Source organism: Centropristis striata, chromosome 9 (genome assembly GCF_030273125.1).
Source record: "Centropristis striata isolate RG_2023a ecotype Rhode Island chromosome 9, C.striata_1.0, whole genome shotgun sequence".
Classification (NCBI taxonomy): Eukaryota; Metazoa; Chordata; class Actinopteri; order Perciformes; family Serranidae; genus Centropristis; species Centropristis striata.
The window spans coordinates 25,656,776-25,682,769 of record NC_081525.1 but is presented as its reverse complement, the minus strand read 5'-3'; the positions used below and the strand labels follow the sequence as shown (position 1 = coordinate 25,682,769).

General features: G+C 39.6%; 1 protein-coding gene across 2 annotated transcripts in view; it reads right to left on the bottom strand.

The window, feature by feature from the left end:
* Positions 1–1,184: 1,184 nt before the first annotated feature.
* fam163ab (family with sequence similarity 163 member Ab) overlaps positions 1,185–25,994 on the bottom strand; it is a 33,970-nt gene continuing 9,160 nt past the window's right edge. For both annotated transcript variants that reach the window (XM_059341293.1, XM_059341292.1), the window contains 4 exons: positions 4,893–4,989; positions 4,598–4,619; positions 4,138–4,252; positions 1,185–3,612 (listed from right to left, as the gene is read on the bottom strand). In XM_059341293.1, coding sequence (XP_059197276.1) covers positions 3,214–3,612; positions 4,138–4,230 — 492 coding nt within the window. In that variant the 5' untranslated portion in view covers positions 4,231–4,252; positions 4,598–4,619; positions 4,893–4,989 and the 3' untranslated portion in view covers positions 1,185–3,213. The remainder of the gene's footprint in view (positions 3,613–4,137; positions 4,253–4,597; positions 4,620–4,892; positions 4,990–25,994) is intronic.

Below are 25,994 nucleotides of genomic sequence, written 5' to 3'. Positions count from 1 at the left end.
TTTCTAGCTGAATAATCACATTAGGAAAATATGAAAAAGTATGACAGCTATCAAGGCTTATATTTGACAGCAGTGATTCCCAAACAGGGGGCCAGACCCCCCAGGGGGGTCCCCAAGGATCCACGGTGGGTAGCGAAGCCCTCTTGATTTTAAGAGGTGTAATAAATCTAATGTGTTTAAATATAGATGAGTCAGAATTAAATTCATTAGTGTGACAAAAACAACTAAATGTTTATTTATTTATATTTAAAAAATCCCTGCAGAAAAGTTTAAAAATATAGGCTATTTTGCGAGAATAAGGGCGTGTGTAACATCCCTCCTGCAGTATACACAGAGGTAACCTCACCTAGCAAAAGAAACAGAGAGCCAATGGAAAAATGTTGAAGCGTCAGGGAGACGAGAATGCTGAATATCTCAAAAAGAAAAAGAGAGGGTACCATGAAAGTTACATTGAGTTTGGCTTCATAGAAGCAATGGACAAAATTAGAGCCAAATACATCTTTTGCAGTGAGAAACTGGCAAATGAAAGTTTGAAACCCTGCAAACTGAAGCGACACCAGACAACTAAACATCCTGAGATGGTGGGTAAACCCAAAGAGTTTTTCCTCAGAAAAAGGGAACTCGTTGTCACAAACAGGCCCCAACACATTTTAAAACACAGTTTTAAAAAAGCTGGAAGCGACCAGTAGCAGTCAACGGTTGTGTCTTTTGAGTGCTCTCTTCTTATTGCGCAAGCCAAAAAGCCACACAACATTGGGGAAACACTGATTAAACTTGCTTGCATTAAAATGGCTGAGATACTATGTGGACTGCAGGTGGCTATCAAATTTAAGACTGTACCACTGTCCCATAACACAGAGAGGGGGTCGCCAAAATTTACATTGGTAAAAATGTGGGTCCCTCAAGAAAAAGGTTGGGAACCACTGCTTTAGGGAACAACATAGATTAGATACATGTTTTGATCTGAAATGATTTTCAGCATCTGACAGTGGTTGTTTGCCTCATGACAATTATTAGGTCAAAGTTCATGCTGCCTTCAGAGCGCATGATGACTATTAGATTTATACAAAGAAATATCTGTGACATGATGTGTTTGTATATGTGTGTGTGTGTGTGTGTGTGTGTGTCTATGTATGTCTGTGTGTGTCTGTGTGTAGTGTTGTCAATCATCAGACAAATAGTCGTTTCAAGCAGTTACAAATCTTTAATTGTCAAAAGTTAACACAGTCAAATATTACTGTTTCTGTATTCGTCAGGTACGATATTTGTTTTAACCACATTTCTAAAAATCTTTTTTTTGTTTTTGTTTTTTCAAAGTTAACTGTTTAAGTAAGTAGTAAAATATATAGTTAATACAATGCCTAAATAAACAAATTATGACTAATAATATTTATCTGTGGTGATGGACAACAACATGGAGAAACACTGGTTTTATTTCACTGAATCCTCTTCAGAGATTCCAGACATTTCTGGCCAGATGTCACCAGAATCAAACCTATCAACTTTTACTGATAATCTTTCATTAAGCCTGTCCTCTGTACATTTATTTGCCCTTTTAAGTGAATCTATAAAAATAAAAATTGTGTAGAATGGTCTTGAAAAGTTCCAAGATATACAGACTAATGGCACTGCAGTTGGCATCTATTTAACCTGAAGTAACTGAGAAATAAATAAAGTAGCTGCTGATTAATAAATTTGAATTATGTTAGATGAACTGTTGTTTAATGCTTGAATGTTAACTCCAGGCCTGTCTTGAAATCTTGCAAAAATAACCAACATTGCCACACCATGCAAGTCCCTGCAGGTTTCTTGCACTGCTGCTTATTCAGCCTTACTGAATCCTACTGTACACATAAATATAAAGACAAATATCACAGGAAATATTATTGTGCATGACAAGCAATGCTGGGTAAGTGTAATGTAGAAAATGAGCACAGTGAAACAGTTTTCAATCACGTAAATGTGTATTCTGACTTCCTCACAAGATGAAAAATAAAACATGGAAAGAAATGACATGGTTATTTGCATTTCAACATGAGAATAGTACAGGAGTATAGGAGGAGTGTGTCGACAAAATAGCACAAACTAGTAAATCACACTCCCCTCATTCAAAATACATCATGTTCAAATCCCAGGGTGCATCTTGTCAAGAACACAGTGGGATTAAGAGACACTTTCATAGCTTTCTGGTTATTTATATTTACATATCAAACTTTTTGCATCACTGTCAGAAGAGAAGTTCACTCAGTTCATTTCAAGCTTGCCACTGTTGCGTTCAAGGACTCAAACGTCCTTGCATGTTAACAGGTTTACACCTCAGGGGAAAGAGTGTGGGTTCAATGTGGATCTGGCAATCCAAGAGAACTACTGTATCCATGTTTCGGTTTTAAATGCTTGTATGTCTATCTACATGTGCAGCATTGTCATGTCGTACCGAGTGTGCACCGTGCTTTCAATATTCCTCCAATTCAGTTACACAATGAGACAAAAACTGCTGAAAGAAGATGGCTGGAGACAAAGTACTGCAGTAGTTTTCCAGATAGCTTGCATAGAGAAAGCTCCAGTCGTCACTCAAGCATGCTTTCAGAGATCCAGAAAACTGTAGAGGGGATGTTGACTCTTCCTTCTTGTAACTTTTAAAATATATTTCAGTCTCCATTCTGCTTATCATGACAGGATTGCTTCATGTTTATTACATCATACTCCTTTTTTGTGTATTTGGCAGTCATTAGGAGGGTGTGTAGCAAAATAAAATCATAAATGATCTAAGATAGCCCTCAGTCAGTAAAGACACAGTAACAGTCAACAGACAGTTTACAAATTTACAACCATGCCCTTCATGTGGGATATTTTCTTACAAGAAATCTACAGTTTTATCTACTGTCACTTACAGAATTGCTATCTTAGTGAACATGAAAACTAAAAATTTAAGGGTATAAATTGAGGAAGTAGGTTTTGAAAGTAATCCCTGTTTATCACACACTTTAGTCCTCAGCTGCTGTCATGAATAATCTGTACTTAAATCCCCACAAACCCTAAATAAATGTGAAAACCTCCACAAACAATGGGCCTTTATCCAACAGATCCTCACTGGCAGCTGCAGAAGTTACCAAAATGATGTTTGTGGTTGTGAGTGGTGGTGCTGGTGTGTGTGCAAGTGGAGAGAGGGGTGTCTGTGTGTGTGAGTGTGTGGTGTTGGGGGGCTTGGGGTGGTCACACCTCAGTGCTGATAGCTCGGGTGTTGGTGTAGAAGTCAGGAGGCCGGCCTCGCTGGGTCTCCCTCAGCAGGGAGCCTCGGACGGCAGGCAGCGGCATCGCCAGAGCCTGGTTCTCATAGTGTGTGGGCATGTAGGTGATTCGCTCGCCACCATTGCGCATCTCATCGGTGGTACGGATGTAGAAGGGCGAGTCATAGGGTGAGCAGGTGGGGCAGTAGCTGCGTTGCCTCCCTGTGGGTTTGGTGGGGTCAGAGGATCCTGGCGGCTCAGGTGGCGACATGGACAGCGGGGTGGCGATCGACCCGTCCAGGCCGGTGACACTGCAGGCATTGCAGGCAAAGTGTTGCTGAGAGATGGAGCCGCTGTCAGACCCATTCTTCTTACAGCAGTAATACTACAGAGAGACAGAGGAAAGTCCATTAAAGCTCAACATAAACAGACATTTCAGTCTACAACATTAAATCCATCAGTGAGTTTGATCGTTTTCTAAAGAAATATGCCAACAGATCATTGAATAAATCACTTTTTCCAATATAATCAATATGCTTCAAGCATGCTGTTTCTTGATACAAAAGAAGTGCCATATTTAATTCTGTCCTTTATTTTAAGATAATGACATTGATCTCCACTGAGCCAGGACAAGCTGCAATGAGAACTGAGAAAAGAATTTGATAGAAAAGTTTTAAAAACGTATTAAGAGAGAAAGTTCTAGTTTGATATATATATATATATATATATATATATATATATGTGTGTGTGTGTGTGTGTGTGTGTGTGTGTGTGCATGTGTTTTTTTAATGACCATTTGCAATTTGAAAACAATGTTTATACATTGTTCTCCTGTGAGGTGATAACACAGTGCAGTAGAAGTATAACTGTAATATTGCAGTGCGATTTACAGACACTTAATGAGGCATACCTGGAGTCTACAGTAACAGAGCACAGCTATGATACACAGAAGTATCACTGTGGCCAGTATTCCTCCGGTTATGACAACAGTTCCAGCTGTCATCCGACCAGCTCTCCATCAAACTCTGACACGGGCACAGGAAGTGACATCATTAACAAGAGTCTCCCGCTGCACGGCAAATATGAAGTTTAATCAAATCATGCAAAGGTCAACATCACAATAAACACAGCTGCAATGTGCTGGAATACATTTTCTATGTTAATAGAGCAAACTCTAAAGGTCATTCTATTATTATGTGGAGAGAACGAGGTAGACAACATGCATTATGTAAATGACATAAGACAGAAGTGTGCATTATTGGCTGCCATCATAAAGAATGTACATATTTCATTATTATTACAAGCCTTATTGATTGTTTATTTACATTAGACAGCTGAAATTACCACCTATTTTCATTGTCAATACTCACGTTCAGCAAAGTTGCTTAACACCTGAAGACAGAGAAACAACATATTTAGACAGACAGACAGACAGACAGACAGACAGACAGACAGATAGATAGATAGATAGATAGATAGATAGATAGATAGATAGATAGATAGATAGATAGATAGATAGATAGACAGACAGACAGACAGACAGACAGACAGACAGACAGACAGACAGATAGATAGATAGATAGATAGATAGATAGATAGATAGATAGATAGATAGATAGATAGATAGATAGATAGATAGATAGATAGATAGATAGATAGACTTACATCAGAAGAGTGTTTGAAGGTTGTAAGGGTGAAGAAGAGTCAAATCAGAGGTCAAAGGTGAGAGGTCACACGCAGGATAGCCACACTGTATGAACATCTGTGAGGGGAGAGGAAATGATTAAAAAAAATGGAAAGTATAAGTCAATTGAAGAAGCTTTACACATTTCTCTCCACAAGGGGGCACTGAGATAACACAAAACTATCTCACACACAGAAACATGAGCACTGGCACTAGATAATGACTTACAATGACTAGGATGACTAGGATGACTAGGATGACTAGGAATAACAAAGAAAGTAAGAAACAAAATTCAAAAATAAGCAAAAACAGAAAGAGAGGAAAGAAGGAAACAGGGAGGAAATATAAGACAGTCTGGAACAGAATAAATCTACTCAAAGCATAAACCCGGCCTCTGGTGTTGCCGGTTGCAGCTTTCTCGAGAACCGCTCATCCACACACTTCACACTTAACACTGTTCTTCCTTTGGTCCTGAACAACACACCTGCCATGGCATAGCTGCAATGCTGGGGTATATGCATTATGTGCTAACAGCAAGCAGTTTGCGACCAGGCTATTTTTGGTAACAACAACAGTCACTCTGAAAGCGACATGGTGATGTCGAGTTTGCTATAATGTTAGAACAGTGACAGTAAGTTTTGACATTGAATAAGGAAACACTGTATGCAGATTATGTGTAAACCAAGCTCTCCCTCCCCTCAAATCATTCCCCTCCATGCCAAAATGGTAAGAAAAACTTATAATTAAAAGAAAGAGTTTTTTTATGCCTATGTTTTATTTTTCAGTGGACCTTTTTCATCCAAATGTTTCTTTTTTCAATGGCAATTTTTTGAGTTTCCGTAAGTTTTACTCACAATGTCTACTCAATAGTAGTGTTAGCTGTCCAGTTTAGAATCTTTGATAGAGAGTCATATAGAGAGTAAAGAAACTGAGAATCATAGTATTTCAAATGAAAATATAAAAGTCTCCAAATCCTCAAATGTGCTTTTTCTTGACAAGTGTCTCTCTATCTCATCCGCAATCAAACACATGCATGCAGCATTATGGCAGAGCAGCAGTAAAAGTGATTTAGCAGCGAGGGGCTCAGTTGTTTATTGGTTTTAATCTGCAGGCTGAGACTTGTCTAGGTGAAGAGAAATCTATTACTGCTGATAAAAACATGTCAAACCCATGATTGGAGTAGAGGGGATTTTTTTGTGTAGGTAGATAAAGGAATGCAAGGATGAAAGAAGGGAAGAGAAAAGGGTGGAGAAGGTAAAAATGCATGTAAGAAGGGAATGGATGGAGGTTGTCACACACACTTCACACATTTCTGCATGAGCACACAGAGCTAATTTCTCAGCCTGTCACTAATGATTCCTGCTGTTTGATGTCTAAATGGAGTGAAGTGTGTGTTGTTTGTGTGTGTTAAGATTTCATGTGAGTAGATTGTACTGCACATGTGGCATGATAGATGAATTCTGTCAGTCCATTACTGTGCAAAGTGTCAATGAAGTCCAGATTTAATTAGAGCCCAGCCTAATGAGATCTGGCCTCCTCACTGTAGAGATGGTTGCATCTGCAGGTCTTCTCACCAGATAACTACAAGAGCAAAGCAACTAAACCTTATCTGTGATAACTTCTAACAAGTCCAACACAAACACAACTGGACATAGGAAGCCAAACAACTCAATGGATAAAAATGGTGGAAATAAGAGCCATTAACCTCTTCAACTCCTTAACAAGTTTCTGTATTTCAGAGGCTGTAGGAGGCTCACTTTAAATGTCACCATGAGGATATTGGTATCATATGCATCTGGAAAACCAAAGGAACTCAATGGTACAATACTATGCTAGCTTGTCAGGAAGGGGGCTAAGTGGCGCTCCAAGGTAAGGCCAAATATCTGCAAGGAAACACTGATATACCCATTTTCAAAGGGGTCCCTTGAACTCTGAACTCAAGATATCAGAATAAAATTGATTCTATGGGTACCAATGAGTCTCCTCTTTACAGACATGTCATGACTTTATGCTAATACCATGCAGTTTAGAGCAAGAGCCTTGCAGTCTTTCTCATGCAGTAAATAAATGTGTTATTTTCACTTATTGTAGCTGAATATTTCTGTATACTAGGTTCTCTAAACAGTCTTTGAATTGCATAAATTAGGCATGACTGGAAAGCTGAGAGTATTGTGGATTCAAGTAGCTCAATTTTATTAGTGCGTGATGATGTTAGTCACCACAGTAGCCATTTCATTGTAGTTAGAAATGTCCAGATGTGACCTCTAGGAAAATCAAAACCTTCATGAAACTTTAGATGATATTTAATTCAAGCACATTGTGACAACAGTGAGTACTGATCCTACACTGCCTCTACTGTTCATGTGGGTATTGCATTTTTTGGACATGTGCACTAGCCTGGGTATTCCCATACTGCTCTGCACGCTGGATTTCATTTTGAACCTGCAGGCCGTCTGGAAACTATGGCCCTTGCTTAGCCCTGTTTTAGGGGTCCAATCACAGAACGGGGAGGGACGGCAAGACAATGTACTTGACAGATGGAAGCTTGTAGTTTTGTAGTTTTCTTACGGATCCAACATGGCTGCAGCAGACGCAAACTCTCTTTCGATCTAGCTGTAGACGGCGTTTTTAATCGTTTAGAGCGAAAGTTTTAAAAGATTTTAAAAGAAGAACAATGTTTGACTTTAAACTCCTGTTTCATCACGAAAAAGGATGTTTTAGCCTTGCTTCCGACAGGATTTGGCAAAAGCCTAATCTACCAACTAGCCCCACTACCGCTCGCTGCTGTAACACCGGTTATCTCGCTACGAACCGGGGGACAGCGGAGCCGCCAAGAGACTGGCTGCAGCTTGTCTATTGCCCATAAAATCAGTCTGAATGACATGAGGGGGAATAAGGCGTAAAAATAAATAGTCTTGCAGAAAGCGAGAACTGGAGAAGCAAAGCAGCAAGCAACACTCTCTCACAGACACACACACACACACGCACACACACACACACACACATGCACACAAGCACACACAGTAGACTGTTAGAGTCTACTGTCTGACTGTCTGACTGTCAGAGTCAGAACATGTTGCAAAAAAACATTGCAGAAGCAGAATTGAGCATTTTAGTCTCAAAGTAGAGATGGCCTCGTCTGGCTATTTAATCAATTTCTGTCGCTCTACATACGTCATCTGGTATAACTGATACGATGGCTAAGAGCTACATACGGACGCTTATGATAGACATTCGTAGCACCCAATAAACAGCTCTGGAGGATCATAAACCACGCCTCCTCTACAGAAAAATGAATAGGTGGTGGCCAGACTAGATCTCATTTGTGATATAGTCTGGTGATAGCCAGGCTACATGTGCACAGCCATCTCTCCAAATGTAAATATTAAAGCAACAACTCATATGAAAACTTATTTTGTGTGATATGCATCTCTGTCCAGTAATATCCCATGTGTTTTCAGTTGTCTGTCTTCTCTCTGTTTATTGCGATGTTGGATGCTTGTGTCCATAATCATGACATTAAAGACATTTTAGTTTGTAGTCCAAACAACAGAATGTATTAAAGAAGTCGACATAGTCTTAACTTATGTTTAGCATTTTGGCTGTCGCTATATTTGTTCTTTCAAGCCAGAAGTGTTCATATTAGGACAAGAGGGAGGAGCTGGGTAGGAGGATGCTAAATTATCTGCTAACGCTAGCTCTGGATAAGCAACGTGCACTTCCACATTGGCTTCACTTTTCAGACTCAGTGTTGAATGATTCTTTGGATCTTAAATTGCTCAGACCAGCAGTCGTCCAGTGTCAGTCTCTCCTCCCCCAAACACACTGCAAACGCAATCCATACCTGTAACCTGTATAAATGCAACAGGTTCCCCACAGCGACAAAGAAATGCTTGAGCAAGACACCAGCCTGCTCACTCATCAAGTTAAATGTTCGCAGTGTCAAAACTGTATTTTTGTTAGACAAATTCCCTTTGAAGCCCACTGGATTCTTAAAAAAATGCGTTGTAGTTGAGCTAAAAATAAGACATTTATTAGTGACATTTTGGAGATGTGAAAAAATGATGTCCCTGGCCTTTTACTGCGAATACATCTCCAAAATATCACATTTTCAGTAATGATTGCATGTAATTTCTCACTTATGCTAACGTAGTTCTGAAAACACGCATCTTATAACTTCCTGTCATACAGTTCTTCAGGAACTTGAATTTTCTGAGCCAGACACAGGAAATAGCAACAGAAGACAACCGGAAGTAGCAGGAAATATCAAAACGACGTTGGCAAACAGCAGTGCATTAGCGCCACTAACTAGTATATTATATGTAGGTGTTGCCCCTTGGTATAAACAGAATGGCAGCTTCCATGGAGTATGGAGAGGGACTACCTGCAGTGGTAGAAGACGAGGCAGGTCGAGATCAGCAAAACACTAAAGGACCAAACTGCATCACACAGTAACTCCTGAAACGTGCTGAACATCTCAAGCTGACAATGTGTCCAGTTGAAAGCTGAAAGTTGAGAGCTGGGTGGGTTTTTTACATTAAAGACACATTGAGCTGGAAGTGCTGTCAGAGAAGAAAAGGAGGCGGTGCGATCTGAACCACTACATTGGCGCTGAGCTCATAAACCATGTTTCTGTCAGAAAGTACACTAGCCTTCAATTATTTGTGGAGACCAAACGGGATGGCAGCTGACAGATTCCTCTTAACATCATTCATCATAACTCTCTCCACTGCGTGCAATTTCAGACTCAGTACACCAAACTATTTTTCATAATTAATGCCAGCGCAGTGACTTGTACTGCATGGAGGAAATGGAAATGGAGTCACCGCTGTCACCACGTCATCCTTTACTCAGACACACAAAATAACAGATTTGTTTCCCCCATTTACATGTTGCTCTGCATGCACTTTCAGACAGAACTTGTTGGTTAGATTAATTTGAGTTCACTTCGTTGACAAACTACAGAGAGAAATGAGCTATCTGCATCAGCACACACACACACAAACACACAAACACACACACACACACACACACACACACACACACACACACACACACACACACGCATGCTGTGCACAGGCAGAAAGAGAGCTGGATCAGTCACCATTGGGTCCAGATTAGAGTGGCCTTCAATCCCCATACTGCCTGAAGAGCCCTGTATACTGATAAGATGCTCTCATACACATACTGCACATACAGAATCCACTCAGGCGGACATGTACTCATGCATTACCAAATAAATCAGGACGTCCCAATAAAACATCCATTACAACAGACACCAGAGTCTTCATAGCACTTAGCTGCAGACAGCGCACAAAAAGCGCAAGTGTTTCATTTACTAAATAGCATTACTGTACCTCAGCACTCACCACTGTGTCTAATAATAATAATAATCTATTGATAATAATCTAACAAATGATACTGCAGTATAATATACATATGAACTCTGAAGCAGTGGACTCATGACATTTCAACCAGCTTATAGTACTGTACATAGCATATTTAAGCAATAGTTTGTGTTTCTTGGAGTGGTGTTGTATGAGCTACTTATCCATAGTCAGTGTATTGCTTACAGTAGATGGCAGTCGGCATGCACCCAGTTTGGAGAAGCAGGCTGGGGAAGCTCAGCATTGTATGCTGTGGACAGGATCAGCAGCAAAACTTATTTTAGCCACCTAACAAAATCTGTATCAGTTTAAGTGTACACTATATTTAGAATTTTACTTCCTGTCAGACAATCCTGTTTAAGTTTATGCAAAGGGAGCTAAAGTCTTACTATGATCTCCTCAAAGCCACCGTCCTTTGACAATAACAGTAATTTTACCTCACAGAACACACAAGTTGCTGGTCTACTCCCACCTTTTGTTATGTCTAGTTTTTAAAGGGTTAATTTGGATTAACCAAAGTCCAAAGAAACGAAAAGTTAATGATCGAGGCAGTGGTAGTCCAGCAGCTCCAAATGTCAACCTCCGAGGCTGAGAAGTGAAGTGCCAAAAACTGCAATTCCTAAACTGGCCACTTGAGGCTGGCTCCAAAAGGGAGTCAATCCTCATTGACTCACAAATTAAAATGCTTAACTTTACAGCAGAAATAAAGATGTTTACAGCCTTGCCAAAAAATATATAATTTGGTTTCTATAGCTTATTTCTCCTTTCAAGAGAAATGTGGGGGGTTGAATTTTAATACAACTCGCCCATGTAATTCACATCAAGGCTTAAAGTTATATATAAGTAAGGACATGGCCACACTGACTCACAGGTAGCTGCCCTCACAGGTTGCTCGCTGCTGCCTCAGCTCAAACCTGCTCCACCTCTATGCCCTTTATTTTGGATCAGCTGGGAGTTAGGAGGGGTCAGCAACTGCCAAGATAAAGTACATGAGTGATAGTAGTGTGATAAAGTAGGGAGATGCGCACTTGAGCTTAATTTCAGCTCTTCATAAACCTGTGTGACGTCACAGAGACTACATCCATATTTTTGACAGTCTATGAGCAGCTCTCGTGTTCTGTTACATGGAAATGCTGTTTTTTGTCAAAGGAGTTTGACCACTATTGATCAATCTCACCTCACTAAAAAATCCATACAATCTCTTTAATAAAGATCATTTTGAGATCCTGTGACACACATCACTCCACAGTTGTCAAAAAACACTCAATAAGGCAACAAGTCTATAGATTGTCCATCAAAGTGGCAAACTTATTATATATACATTGCGTCTCAGGTATCCCATGAATAATGAAATCCTCACAGAAGCCACTCAGTATATAACTTTGTTGAGTTGAAGCTGCACTGCATTCTGGTGCTCAGCACATTTCAGTTTTGGACAAGCTGATTTTTTCTCTAAAGCTTGAATCTGCAACATTTTAGCTTGAGGCCGAATATAAATGTTTCTATCTCACCATCACTGTTCAAGTTACCACGCTGAAACCTGTCATTCATCTTGGTTGGCTCTTGTGTATCCTGAGGCTCAAAGTAGTGCTGATGTTTGCCAGGTGTAGTCAGCCTGGAGGGGAACTAAAAAAAAATGGTGCTGGCCTGGCAGGCTAACAACTGGTTTGAGCAAAACAAAATAAAATGACTCTCTCCTTGTTACAATATGTAAACGGTATGCTACACTCCATGTTAGATTATGTCATGGTATGAGACAGTGCACTACACTGGACTACACATGTTTAACGCCTTCACATCTGCAATCATTGGTTTCATATTTTCAGGTTTTACCAGCTTGTTGGCACTCCATTGTTTCCACTTCCGCTAATGCTTTCCATTGTCCTGAAAGTTGTTTGTAGCATAAAAACCCTTCATGTTGTGAAACTGCAGGTTTCCCATATGCTGTTTTTGGCAAATCAGAGTAATGAGAATATCTCATGAGCTCCCTCCCCCCCTCTCTCACTGATGGAGTGTTCCCTCTGGAGTGTCGGCCATCAGTCTTCAGGAGCGGCTGAAGGACCTTGACTGCCCTGGAGGATTTTTACAAGATTGATTCTTTGGATCTTAAATTGCTCAGACCAGCAGTCGTCCAGTGTCAGTCTCTCCTCCCCCAAACACACTGCAAACGTAATCCATACCTGTAACATAAATGCAACAGGTTCCCCACAGCGACAAAGAAATGCTTGAGCAAGACACCAGCCTGCCTACTCATCAAGTTAAATGTTTGCAGTGTCAAAACTGTATTTTTGTTAGACAAATTCCCTTTGAAGCCCACTGGATTCTTAAAAAAAATGCATTGTAGTCGAGCTAAAATTAAGACATTTATTGCTAACATTTTGGAGATTTGAAAAAATGATGTCCCTGGCCTTTTACTGCGAATAAATCTCCAAAATATCATATTTTCAGAAATTATTGCATGTAATTTCTCACTTATGCTAACATAGTTCTGAAAACATGCATCTTATAACTTCCTGTTATACAGTTCTTCAGGAACTTTGAATTTTCTGAGCCAGACACAGGAAATAGCAACAGAAGACAACAGGAAGTAGCAGGAAATATCAAAACAATGCTGGCAAACCACGGTGCATTAGCGCCACTAACTAGTATATTTGTTTACCCTTTAAACTGTTGCCCTCACAAGAGTTTGTGAATTTGATGCATTCAGTTGGTTTTAGCCAGTTTGACAAATCATGTAGTCTGTGATAGGGATGGGTGTTTGGAAGAAACCTGCCAGCTCAATTATCTATAACATTAACGATCAATTAATCACTGCATGCATACATGTGCAAAATAAAAGATATGAGATATGTTAACGGTACTATACAAAAGCCTGTTTAGATAGCAGATGCTTTGAAAAGAGAGAAAATAGACTTGATCCTGTCAATCGTAAAACTTAATCAACTGAGATTAAACTGTAAAGATAACGTCAAGGAGTTCAATGTTTTATGTTTAAGCCTCCGAAGAAGCATAAGGTTAGTTTTCACAGTAATCTTCATATATAAGTGTGATTTGCGTTTTTTAAGTTTTGTATTAAAATTAAACTCAGTAATTGATACTAGCAAGGTTTGATACAGTAAGATAGTTTTGCTCCAATTAATACTCTTCTGTTTCTGTGTGTTTTATAATTGTTATTGCAACTTTCAGTTTGCAAACTGTAGCTATATCCAACTTAATTCTCAGCTCATTGGCTTATTCACGTTTGGCCGCAGAACTGAACTATGGGCTGTGTTTCAGTTCAGTGAGTACTGATACGCAATCATGGATAAAATTAAAATTAAAAAAATACACAGATCGATTAAAAATTCCATGTGATCGACCAAATTCTTAATGATCATTAATTGATCATCGATGAATAATTCCCAACCCTAGTCTGTGATCCATCATCAGGCACAGCTGTTAAGTGTTTGATCCCCAGTCTTTCAGTCGTCATACAAAAATCTGATGAAACCAGTCATGTAATGTGTACTTCAAGTCTATTCAAAATCTGTAAAGAATGTGGAAGTTGTGTAGTATGTCCCCAAGCTTTATTCAAAAATAAGTATGTCGATAGTTTAAAAAGGAAAGACTGACCACCAAATCGGACGCAAAGACAGGCCAGCACTTTGTATGTTTGTCAGTTGCAGGAAGTCATCCACTGTACTTGAAATGCACTTTCCTCCATGGCCTTGTCAGACCACAATGACAGAAGTGAAAACTATGTGCTGCCTTTGCAAGGTAAATTTCACCTCTGTCCCCAAAATGTGGATCAGGTAAGCTGAAGACTGACAATCTTCCCTCCATCAATGTTCATTCAAGCCTTGAACCCAGGACTTTGTCCCTGTTTAACTGTTTTTTATTCCTGACCATTTCAGGTGTTGGTCTCAGAAGCCAGTCTGGCAGTAAATTTCAGCACACATTATTTTGGAAAACCACCATTTTGTCTGAACTCCACAGTTCTACAGCTACTGTTGTAAGCAGAGAGAAAACAAGTCGCACATCCAAACGGGATTCATGGTCACAGTTGAAATGTAATTAGTCTAATCCTGTTATCTGGCATTCCATAGGCTTTCCTCTATCTGTTTCCTCTCTCTGCCGTCTCTGTTGCGGCCCAGCGTGGGCATCTGTGTGTGTGTGTTTGTGTGTGCATGTTTGTTTGTTTATTTGCATGCATGCGTGGGCGTGAAGTAAACACAATTTAGGGGGTCGGTTTAGAAATTGTGGTATTTCTTTTAAATGAAGATTATTCACCGTAAAAGTAGAATCATGGGAAAAATGTAAAAACAAAAAAGCCCCTAATCTGTTAAAGCTGCGCTGGGAAATTTCACACAGTGGCAGCTCAAAATTAAATCATAGGATAACTGTTTGGATCATTTGATTTTAGTCAATGTTGTAAAGTGACCACAGTTCAAGTCATGTTCGGTAGTTGCAGTGTAGCTCTAACTGTAAAAGCGCTGATATTGTGTAATGTATGTCACTGGAAACCTATGACAGTCTAAAAAACATCAGGTAATCTGCTCTACAGTAAAGGAATTTGTGCTGTCCTTGGTGCTGAATTGAGGTTACTGGAAGCTCCAGACTGTGTGTTTGCAATTTTGTCATTGTTGTTGGACCAAATAAATGTATTAAATTGCAAATCATGTATGGTTACTATGGAACATACTATGGTTACGATTGACTTTTGCAATATAAATTCCTTTTATGTGACATACTTGCTTGTGATACAATGAAAAACAGCATATGTTTGTTTTCTCTTCCTACACACATGAAAATCAACATCAACATCAAAGTAACAAAATAGCGTAGAGTAGTTGTTAAGACAGCTCTCCAATTTGGCTTTCCAACAACATGGAGAATTATATGGAAAATAGACAGATTTCTTTTCTTTTCTTTCCTTTTTCAACATTAGATTAGACTACTTCAAAAACATCAGTATGTCATATGAGGCATAGGAGAGAACTAGCATTGAGCGTCTAGCTCCAGTTTTAACTTCCAAAAAAGCATTTAGAGAATTTTTACATACACTGCTCACAAGAGTTATTCTAAACACCACATTTTTATACTCGTGGTCAACTCTGTGAAATGGGATCAGTGGTGGAAAAAGTATTCAGGTCCCTTACTTAAGTAAAAGTACTAATACCACACTGTAAAATGACTACTACAAGTAAAAGTGCTGCTACTTAAATAAAAGTACAAAGGTATCAGCATTAAAATGTACTTAAAGTATCAAAAGTAAAAGTACTTGTTATGCAGAATGGACCCACTCAGATTGTTTTATATATTCTAAATATATTATTAGATTATCATTATTGATGCACATTCATATAGGCAACGTTTTCATTTTAACTACTTAATATACTTTTATGTGGTTTAATTACAAAAATGTCTAGTCACTTTAAATTTATCATGTTTTTATGTTCAACCTCAACCTGAAAAGTAACTAAAGCTGTCAGTTAAATGTAGTAGAGTAAAAAGTACAATATTTGCCTCAAAATGTAATGAAGTAGAAGTATAAAGTTACATAAAATGGAAATACTCATGTAAACTACAAGTACCTTAAAATTTTACTTAAATGCAGTATTTAAGTAAATTTACATAGTTACATTCCACCACTGAATGGGACTGATACTTTGTTATGTTCAGGGAAAAGATAATGGTTTGGGTTAAAATAACTACTTCTGTATGAAGTATGACGCCGTTAAATAGGTAGAACTTGATGTAGATTGGGAATTTAATTCACAAGTTCCTGGCCTCCTCCTTACATGGACTTTCTCAGAGTTTATACCGATTTTCTCCTTTGGTCCCCTCATAATTACTACGGCCACTAGAGGCCCAACAGCAGATGTCAATATAGCCTCCTGATTATGGTGCATTACTTTTCATAGGTTAAAGTACTATGATCAGTGAATGAGAACAGCCCAAGGAGTAATACGACATGCATTCTGTCCTTTAATACAAATTAAATTAAAGACAGAAAATTGTGTAGCTGGAATGAATGATCTGTTCACAATAAGCAGTGGAGACACATCAATAATAAAGTAAAAAATTACAGGAGCCACTGGATGCAGACAAAAAAAGGTTTGGACTTGCACCTACACCACTACACTACTTTTTTTTCTTTGTGGCATGAGCTGCTAAAATTGTAGTTTTATTCAGTTTTTGGACTTAGTCATATACTACGACATTAAACAAATCTTCATATAGTTCACGTGAAACATGCTGCATGCAAACATAATGAAATAAAAAAGATGATACAACAAAATAACAATTCTCACCTTCTGGATTTTAAACCACTGTGATAAAAACCTAATCCAGAAAAACAAACCGCTTTCACTATTTTATAAACTTGCAACATGTTTTTTTTATGTAATAATGCTCCAGATGATAAACAGATTAATCTCCGGGATGCAAACATTTACATGTGACCTTGACAGTCTTCTTCATGTACTGAAGGATCTATAGGAGCTCAACCAACCGTTATCCCATCTTCCCTCCTAAGCTGTCAAAGCAGTTACGGACCAGTAGGCAGAGATTGATGACACTGAACATTTTAGTTCAATTACTTGATTTTGCTCAAGGTCATTTGGGGCAAAGAATGCAATGAATGTGAAGAACCACTCCCCAGAATGATCCTCTTGGCCCTATAAAAGCACATGATCAATACAGGCGGTAAAACGGCTTCGTCCCCGCGAAGATGGAGAGAGATAGGACGACAGAGAGTTGGAACACAGTTTCAGTCTTTTTCTCTGTCCAATCTGGACCATGTTCTGATGCTGTATACGCTGCTGGCAGATTTATAACTGGTGTACATTATGCCGTTATGCAGCTCCCCAGGCTACTGTACTCCAGCCTGCCAGCTCCTGATTCAGCCTTTCTACACACTCACTGTGACTCAAGATGTGTTGAACCCCTCCACTCACATGGCAAGTAAAAGATTAATTACTGTCCATCTGTAATTTTATACACACGTCCGATTCAACTTCCTCCCTTTCATTAAAGACCTGTCATCAAGTTTCCAGGCTGGCTATGAGTGACTTCTACCCTCTACGGTTCTGCTGCAACTACTGCTGCTGGGGCTAATACTACTACTTAAATGACTAATATTGCAAATTCTATGATCACAACTACTACTATTACTAATACTATTACTCTATGACTAATGCTGCCACTTTTCAAAACTCCAAAGATGATTTTGTAATAATGTTTACAAATTATCAATAAATAAAGGCAGCCAGTTTTATTTTTACCCCTACTCTAACACCCATTAAAATGATGTTATCAGCCCAATAAAATAGCTGTTATCAGTTGTTTTCGCCTCATACACACAGGGAGAAGGTGCCTGCTCCACCTACTACAGGTGCAAGCAGGACTGAACGGGACTCAGCAGAGTGGAACAGTCGGAGGAGGCCACATCGGGCACGGCGCTCTGGGCTCAGTCCCTATGCGTCCCAAATGGTGTGTCTGTGTAAAACATGTTACTTCCTGTAGCCAGCGGGGGGCGCTCTGACTGAGTGTCAATATTGATATGTGGGTGTGTTCAGGGCTGGACCCTCATCACGTATGAGGAATTTGGGACAGATTGGACAATGTATGGTCAAGTTATACCGTCTTGTGTGTTGTGGCGAGACGGCATAATTTGCTGCCATGCCACGCACACATAGTGTGACTGTCGGTAAAGATTTGAATAACTTTTGATCCCAAAGGCCTTGTGATGGTACTGACCAACGTTGAAGTCAATCAGGTTAAATCTGTATGAGGAGTTCATTAAAATATGAAATGTGGTCATTTAATGAAAGGGGGCGTGGATATAGCATAAGGGGCAGGGCTTTATGAAATATGATTTAGAAGCGTTAAGGGCTGGACTCTGATGAAGCATGAGAAGTTTGGAGCAGATTGGACAAAGAATGGAGAAGTTATAACGATCTCGTGTTTTATGGCGAGACGCCATATTTTGCCGCCATGCCACGCCCACATAGTGTGACTGTCGGTAAAGATTTGAATAACTTTTGATCCCAAAGGCCTTGTGATGGTACTGACCAAGTTTGAAGTAAACTAACCCTAGCCCTAACCCTAACCCTTACCCTAACCCTTCAAATCTTTACCGACAGTCACACTATGTCGGCGTGGCATGGCGCCAAAATATGGCGTCTCGCCATAAAACACAAGATCGTTATAACTTTTCCATTCTTTGTCCCATCTGCTCCAAATTTCTCTTGCTTCATCAGAGTACAGCCCTTAACACTCCTACATCACAATTTTTTCATAAAGCCCTGCCCCTTATGCTTTATCCACGCCCCCTTTCATAAAATGACCACGTTGCATACTTTACATAACTTCTCCAACAGATTTAATCCCATTGACTTCAAACTTGGTCAGTACCATCACAAGGCTTTGGGGAACACAACTTATCAACACGTTTACTGACCTTCACAATATGTGGGCGTGGCATGGCACCAAAATATGGCGTATCGCCATAAAACACGAGATCGTTATAACTTTTCCATTCTTTGTCCCATCTGCTCCAAACTTCTCATGCTTCATCAGAGTACAGCCCTTAACACTTCTACATAACAATTTTTTCATAAAGCCCCGCCCCTTATGCTTTATCCACGCCCCCTTTCATAAAATGACCACGTTGCATACTTTACATAACTTCTCCAACAGATTTAATCCCATTGACTTCAAACTTGGTCAGTACCATCACAAGGTTTGGGGAACACAACTTATCAACACCTTTACTGACCTTCACAATATGTGGGCGTGGCATGGCGTCAAAATATGGCGTCTCGCCATAAAACACCAGACTGGATAACTTCACCATACATTGTCCAATCTGTCCCAAATTTCTCGCACGTGATGAGGGGCCAGCCCTGAACACACCCACGTGTCAATATTGACACACAGTCATAGCGCCCCCCGCTGGCAACAGGAAGTCACATGTTTTATGCCTAGCCTAAGCAGTAGGTTTCACATAGAGACACAAAATTTAAGGGCCTTGTGGAACACAATTTATCAACACCTTTACTGACCTTCACAATATGTGGGCGTGGCATGGCGGCAAAATATGGAGTTTGCCATCTAACACCAGACTGGATAACTTCACCATACATTGTCCAATCTGCCCCAAATTTCACACAACTGATTAGGGTCCAATAGTGACACACAGTCATAGCGCCCCCTGCTGGCAACAGGAAATAACATGTTTTACACCTACCCCGAGCAGAGTAGTCAGAGACACGCAATTTGGCACGCATAGGGACTGAGCACACAGTCCCAGAGTTGGCCTCCCCCGACGGCTCCACTCTGCTCGGTCCTGTTCAGTCCTGCTTGCAGGCCTAGTTAACATTGGAATTAAATGAGTGAAGTAAAAGCACTGTAGCCAATGACCACATGTTTGAAAACAGGCGTGCACTGCGGACATAGAAGAGGGCAGCGGACAAGTAGCCTTGAGCAGCCCCAAACAAAATGTGATCACTCAGTTACTCAGCCACCTACACACCAATGTGTAGGGCTGACCACTGCGGTCAGCCAGAAATGACTTACAAGCTACTTATAAGTCAATTCAGGAAATGGGGCCACCTGAGGAACTTGTGAATGCACCACTGACCTTGAGTGCCATTTTAGTTAAATAAAGTTACAACTTTATCCTGTGTGTTGCACAACTTTATTTTTTTCCTCCTCTATTTTCTCTTTTGATGCAAAACACAGTGATCTGCATTAATTAAAGTCTGCTATATATAGAAAATGTTTTATATAATTATATTTATATAATGTATAATTTGCTGGAAACTAGCTCAGGGTGACTTTAACCATCTATGACAATAGTTAGTACCAGCTGAATGAATGGCTGTGGGCAACAGAGTGGGTTCACACAGCGGACATGACACAAAGCGTATAATTATGAAACATTTTCCCAAATTCTATCAGCTCAAATCATATCAGTGACAACGCTACTGGTGTCTGGGGCAGGGGGGCTTTCTGGTGAGTCCATTAAAAACTGACTCACAACTGACTATGAATGTCTCTGTGCCCCGCAGAGTTACACAAAACCTTAATGCAACAAAAAATGCTGTGGTGCCCTTAGGCAAGGCGTTGTATGGGTGTAACTGCTGGAGCCGGAGCCAACAGCAGCAGATTGTGAGCTCCCAGATTTGAATGTGTGGACTCGTTGCGCAGGATGGTGTTAGTAACAAGCATGGAGTTCAGCCCATTTCCCCAGGATAAACATCCCCAAACACATTTGGATAATAAACAGATGTAGAAATAGTAGCCTGCAGCATTGCTCAGCAAACATGGAAGGTAAAGCTGCACTCGTGGTTATTCACAGCTGCTGTTTGTTTTGTTCATACAGCCTGAATATCTGAGTGTGCTGATTCGATTTACACTGTTCTGAACTCGAGCCTGACCAATTTATCTGGCCAATATCTCACAGAAATATTGATATAAAAACCTTTTTTACAGAACATATGTAAACAATAACGCTTGGGGTGATTTAGAAAGCTTAATTAGATCTTTTATTTACTTAGATTGTCAGCAAATTGACTTATAATGTTTATTATTCTTTAATAAAGTTTTTTGTTTAAAATAGCAGCCTTCTGAGTACCTTTCTATCATCATATCTGTTCATATTTGGTCCAATCTACATTAAAAAAAGATCTATTTTCAATCCAGCTAAAAAAAAACACTGCATCAACAGCCATATAAACTGTATGAATTTTTCTGCTCTAAATCATTTGTCTTAAAAATCCCATATTGGCTGGGCTCTATTCGGAGCATCCTGCACATCCATTGCTGTTGTAAACATCCCAATCAACAGAAAGAAGAGGAGCACAGAGCAGAAACACAATGTGAGAAGGGCAGCATGTATCTATGATAGTATCACTTTCAGCTAAACACAATTTTGCTGAACGCTTTTATAGAGCGCAACTGACTGTAACAGTGGAACCAGTTCATATATAATCAACAATAAGAATAACATAACATAATGAGGTCCAAGGTCAAACACAGAGCATTGATAGTGTTATTGGATTATCAGTTTTTATAAACTCATCGCTCTTGCAATATTCTTCTTAGAATTTTTGATAGGTGGCAGATATAATCAATCATAAAACAACAGTCCACCCATTGTCTTTATGGGTAGTTTGTGGTTAGTTTTCTCACCTTGGGCAGTGATGGACAGGAGGACTTCAGAACTCTGTGACATCACTTTTGGGTGTGGTTACAGGTGCAACAGAGCACATTTCTTCAAACTTAAAGCTTTGGACCAATTCAAGATGATTTTGAACATTATAAAAAAGACTTTCAAATGTATGTTTCTTGTGTATTAGCAGCCCAATAAAGATACATGTTTGTTTTTTGTTGTTTTAATTAAGGAAAAAGACAGTAATAGGAAAGAAAAGGTAGGCTAGTAGTAGGCTAGAAAAAATATCATACAAGTTGGGATGCCATGCAAACTGTGAAAAAAACAGAAGCCATCAAAATCCAGAATAGACAGAAAAGAGTGAAACACAGCGTTTCAGCCTGGAATTTATTTACTCTTCAAATGAATATTACACAGTAATTGGTATATTTTGTAATTAAGCGTCCCTACAGTTTCATGACGTAACTTACTGATAAACTGCTGTCATAAAAATAGACAGCTGTACACATTTATTTGTTATGTTTATACATTAATTATGAAAAGAAAAAAACAACTAGTGAATCGACGTTACCAACAGGCAAGCATCAAGCAAGCATAACCACACAAGGCATAGCAAGCCAATAACTTACTACAGGTACAAAAAATTTGAATATTGTGAAAAAGTTCATTATTTTTTGTCAATTATTTCAGAAAGTCAAACTCATACATTATATACATTCATTACGCATAGAGTGAAATATTTCAAGCCCGTTTTTCTTGTAATTTTTAGGATTTTGGCTTAGAGATAATGAAAACCCAAAACTCGGTGTCTCAGAAAATTAGAATATTGTGAAAAAATTTAATATTGGAGTCCTCAGTCAGTGGTGACTTGGGGTGCCATGTACTCTGCTGGTGTTGGTCCACTGTGTTTTCTGAAGTTCACAGTCAACGCAGCCATCTACCAGGACATTTTAGAGGACTTCATGCTTCCACAAGCTCTTTGGAGATGATTTAATTCTCTAGCAGGACTTGGCACCTGCCCACACTGGCAAAGGTATGAAAATCTGGTTCAATGACCATGGTGTTACTGTGCTTGACTGGCAAACCTACTCGGCTGACCTGATCCCCATAGAGAATCTATAGGCTAATGTCAAGAGAGATACCAGACACAGATGACCTGAAGGCTGCTATAAAAGCAACATGGGCTTCCATTATACCTCAGCAGTACCACAGGTTGATCACATGCCACGCCGTATTAATGCAGTAATTCATGCAAAAGGAGCCCAACATATTGAGTGTATAGAAATTAAGATACTTTTCAGAAGCACGGCAATTGTTTAAAATATTTTATTGATCGTATGTAATATTCTAATTTCTGAGAGACTGAGTTTTGTGTTTTCATCAAAATCATCAAAATTACAAGAAATACAGGCTTGAAATATTTCACTCTATGTGTAATGAATCTATATAATATATGAGTGTCACTTTCTGAAATTATTGACAAAAAATATTGAACTTCTTCATGATATACAAATTTTTTTAGATGTATCTGTATACAGCAAGAAGACCAGCCTGGCGTCGGTCTGCAGCCTTTAATTTTGCAAACTATAAGCCCTTGTGAGATTTACTCTTGTACAGCGGCCTCTTGCTTGGTCACTGTCTCCTTTTTCTCCTTTTAGCGTCCTGCGTCACCAGCCTCTTTGGTCTCCTTTCCTCTGCCCTGATCTCCATAGAAGCTGCTGAAGTCGGTTCTCTTGCACACTCATCTAACTCCAGTTCTGGCACAACGCTGGCATCACTCACCGCTAGCATTCCCTGCTGCCCCAGGGCCTGAAAAAACCTCCTCCTTACAGCGGTCCAAAGCTCCTGTGCTAGTGGTGCAAACACAAACACTCCCATGGTCCTGGCAGCACAGCAACATCAGTTGATGTTGTGTGAACTACTGCCATTGCGCTCTACTTGCACTGACCGATGTTAGATAGCGCAAGAACATCTGTTCGGAGTGGTCCCATCCTCTCAGTTACAAGTCAGTGTACCATGAAAATGACTTTGAAGCTGTTATGTTATGGTAATAATGTTGCTTTATGACTCCTTAAAAACAATCTGAACCAACAGACTGCCTCAGCCTTTGAGGAGACAGCTCTAAACAAAGAGCCACTGACTCACTCGCACTTCAAACTGGATGGCTTGAATTGATTTTTCAGTTCAATTATGTGCAGTTCAGACAGATTCACAGTGGAGAACTTGAGCAAGAATGGACTCGACATTAAACATGCATACAGCTCTGCGTCTGCCTGCTTTACGAGATTTGCAGAGGTTTCATTATAGCTGCTCAGCTCCTCCTCTGCTGTCCTGCGATATGCCAGCTTCTCGTTCACACTTGGCAGCAGAGCAGCATCATTGAACGCACAACCAGTGTGGGGCAGCGGGCAGCCGGGGAAGCTGTAATTACTGTACCTCCATTCTGCTGGTCAGCACAGCAGTCTCATAAAAGGAAATGAAATGGTCCAGCTTCTATCTTTGAAGGAGTAATGTACCACGAATATTACATTAGCATACATTCACATGGACATTTTATCTGTGACAGTTAATAAAGGGAGCGAGCACAGTCACAGATGGCAGGGCTGGCAGGATGGAGGCAGGGCTGCTGAGGTGCCTTGCTCAGGAGCAGAAACATTTAGGGTTCTGTAAGTTGTCAGCTTTCTCTAAGGACCTGTAGACATCCTTGTTTTGCCACAAAGATTTTAACCATCAACCTTAGACTAAGACCATTCCCTGTGGACTGATACCATGACCAACATCTCCACTCCATCTGAAGTGGCTTTTTACAGCTCATTATTACCTTACATATATATTACTTAAGGCATTATACAAAATACATGACCACCGTCTCTCCTACATTGGAGCAAGGCTGTAGTCCTTACACATCTCTCTTTGGTTTGTGTCTATTTGTGGGCGTTTTGGATCATTTTATTATTATTTTGGTCTTTTTGTAGAATTTTTTTTTGTCCATGGCTGTTTTGCTCCTTTCGTAGCCTTCCTATGTTATTTTGTGTTTTTGTGGTCACTTTGCACCTTTTTGTAGTTGTTTTTTGTGTCTATTTGTCATAACTTCACTGCTTCTTCTGTATACTTTTGTGACCCTAGTGGTTATTTTGTGTCTCTTTTTAGTAATTTTTAGTCTCTTTGTAGTTGCTTTGGGCCTCTTTGTAGTCATTTTGGTTCTCCTTGTGGTTGTTTTGCCCCTTGTCATAGTAGTTATCCGACTCTTTGTGGTCTCTCTGCAGCTTTCTTGCATCACTTTGTAGTTTATATTTGTGCCTTTTGTTGTTTTGCTCTTTTGAAGCCTTGCTGCATCTTTGTTGTGATTTTATGTCTCTTTGTGGTCATTTTGCATGTTTTTGTAATTGTTGTGTGACTCTTTGTAGTAATTTTGTGTCTCCCTTGTGGTGAGTTTGCATTCCTGTTTTATAGTAGGTATGCGTCTCTTTGCAGCTGTTTTCCTTTACCTTGTCATTGATTTGGTCTCTTTGTAGTCTTATTTGTACCTCTTTGTAGTTGATTGATGTTTCTTTGTGGTCATTTTGTATCTCTTCCTGGTTGGTACATGTCCCTTCAAATGACATTTTGCAGGTGAAGACCAGGGGGGCCCTGACACTTTGGGTCCCTGGGCCTGTGTACGTTCAGTAATCCTTTCATGATTTTTTCATGTATACTTTTCATGAATATAGTGCAGGTTCCACTGCTTCTTCTCTAAGGTCAAGGGATCAAACAAATGTTACTGCATTTCTACTTTATGTTTCGTTCCCATCCCGAAAGATGTCAGATATGAGTTTTTACTGTAAATATAAATCATGTCTGCTTCTGTCAACTGAGTCTGTGAAGCCGTCACACTAAGACTTCGTCAACTTTGAAGTCTTTCCCACAACTGTCAAAATGGATAAATTAGAAATAATCCAGCCTGAATACCTCATGCTTTGGTGTCAGCCTTACAATGAATGAGTAGCTGTGAATTTGAGAGTGACGCTCAAGGCCACTTCAACACTTGGCTGTGCAAAAATCACTGAACCCATGACCTTCAACTGACAGGATGGTAACTGAATCCACTGTGCCATCCTGCTTACAGCCGGGCAGCCACACAGAAGAGGAAACGTTTCCAGGACAAACACCGACTCAGATCTCCTCTCCTCTCTCTGTATAAGTTAGACTGTAACTGTGATTTTATATTTGTTATTTCAAAAGTAATTCACTGTTTTGTCAAAATAAATGTACGATCATTAGAACTCCTGAGGTAGTCCAACAATTATTTTGCAGCCTTAAAGCTTTTCTTCTGAGTAAACTGTTAACCTGTTGCATGTGGTCTCCAGTCGTTGACCCAAACAAAGATGGCAATTAGAAAGCAAGCATTTATTCTTTTTCATATGACATCTTTGTATGGGTCAAGACAAGACTTGTTAAATCATTAACATGACAAGAAGAAGGAAGAAATAACAGATACCAACCATATTATCATAGATAGATAGATAGATAGATAGAAAGATAGATAGATAGATAGATAG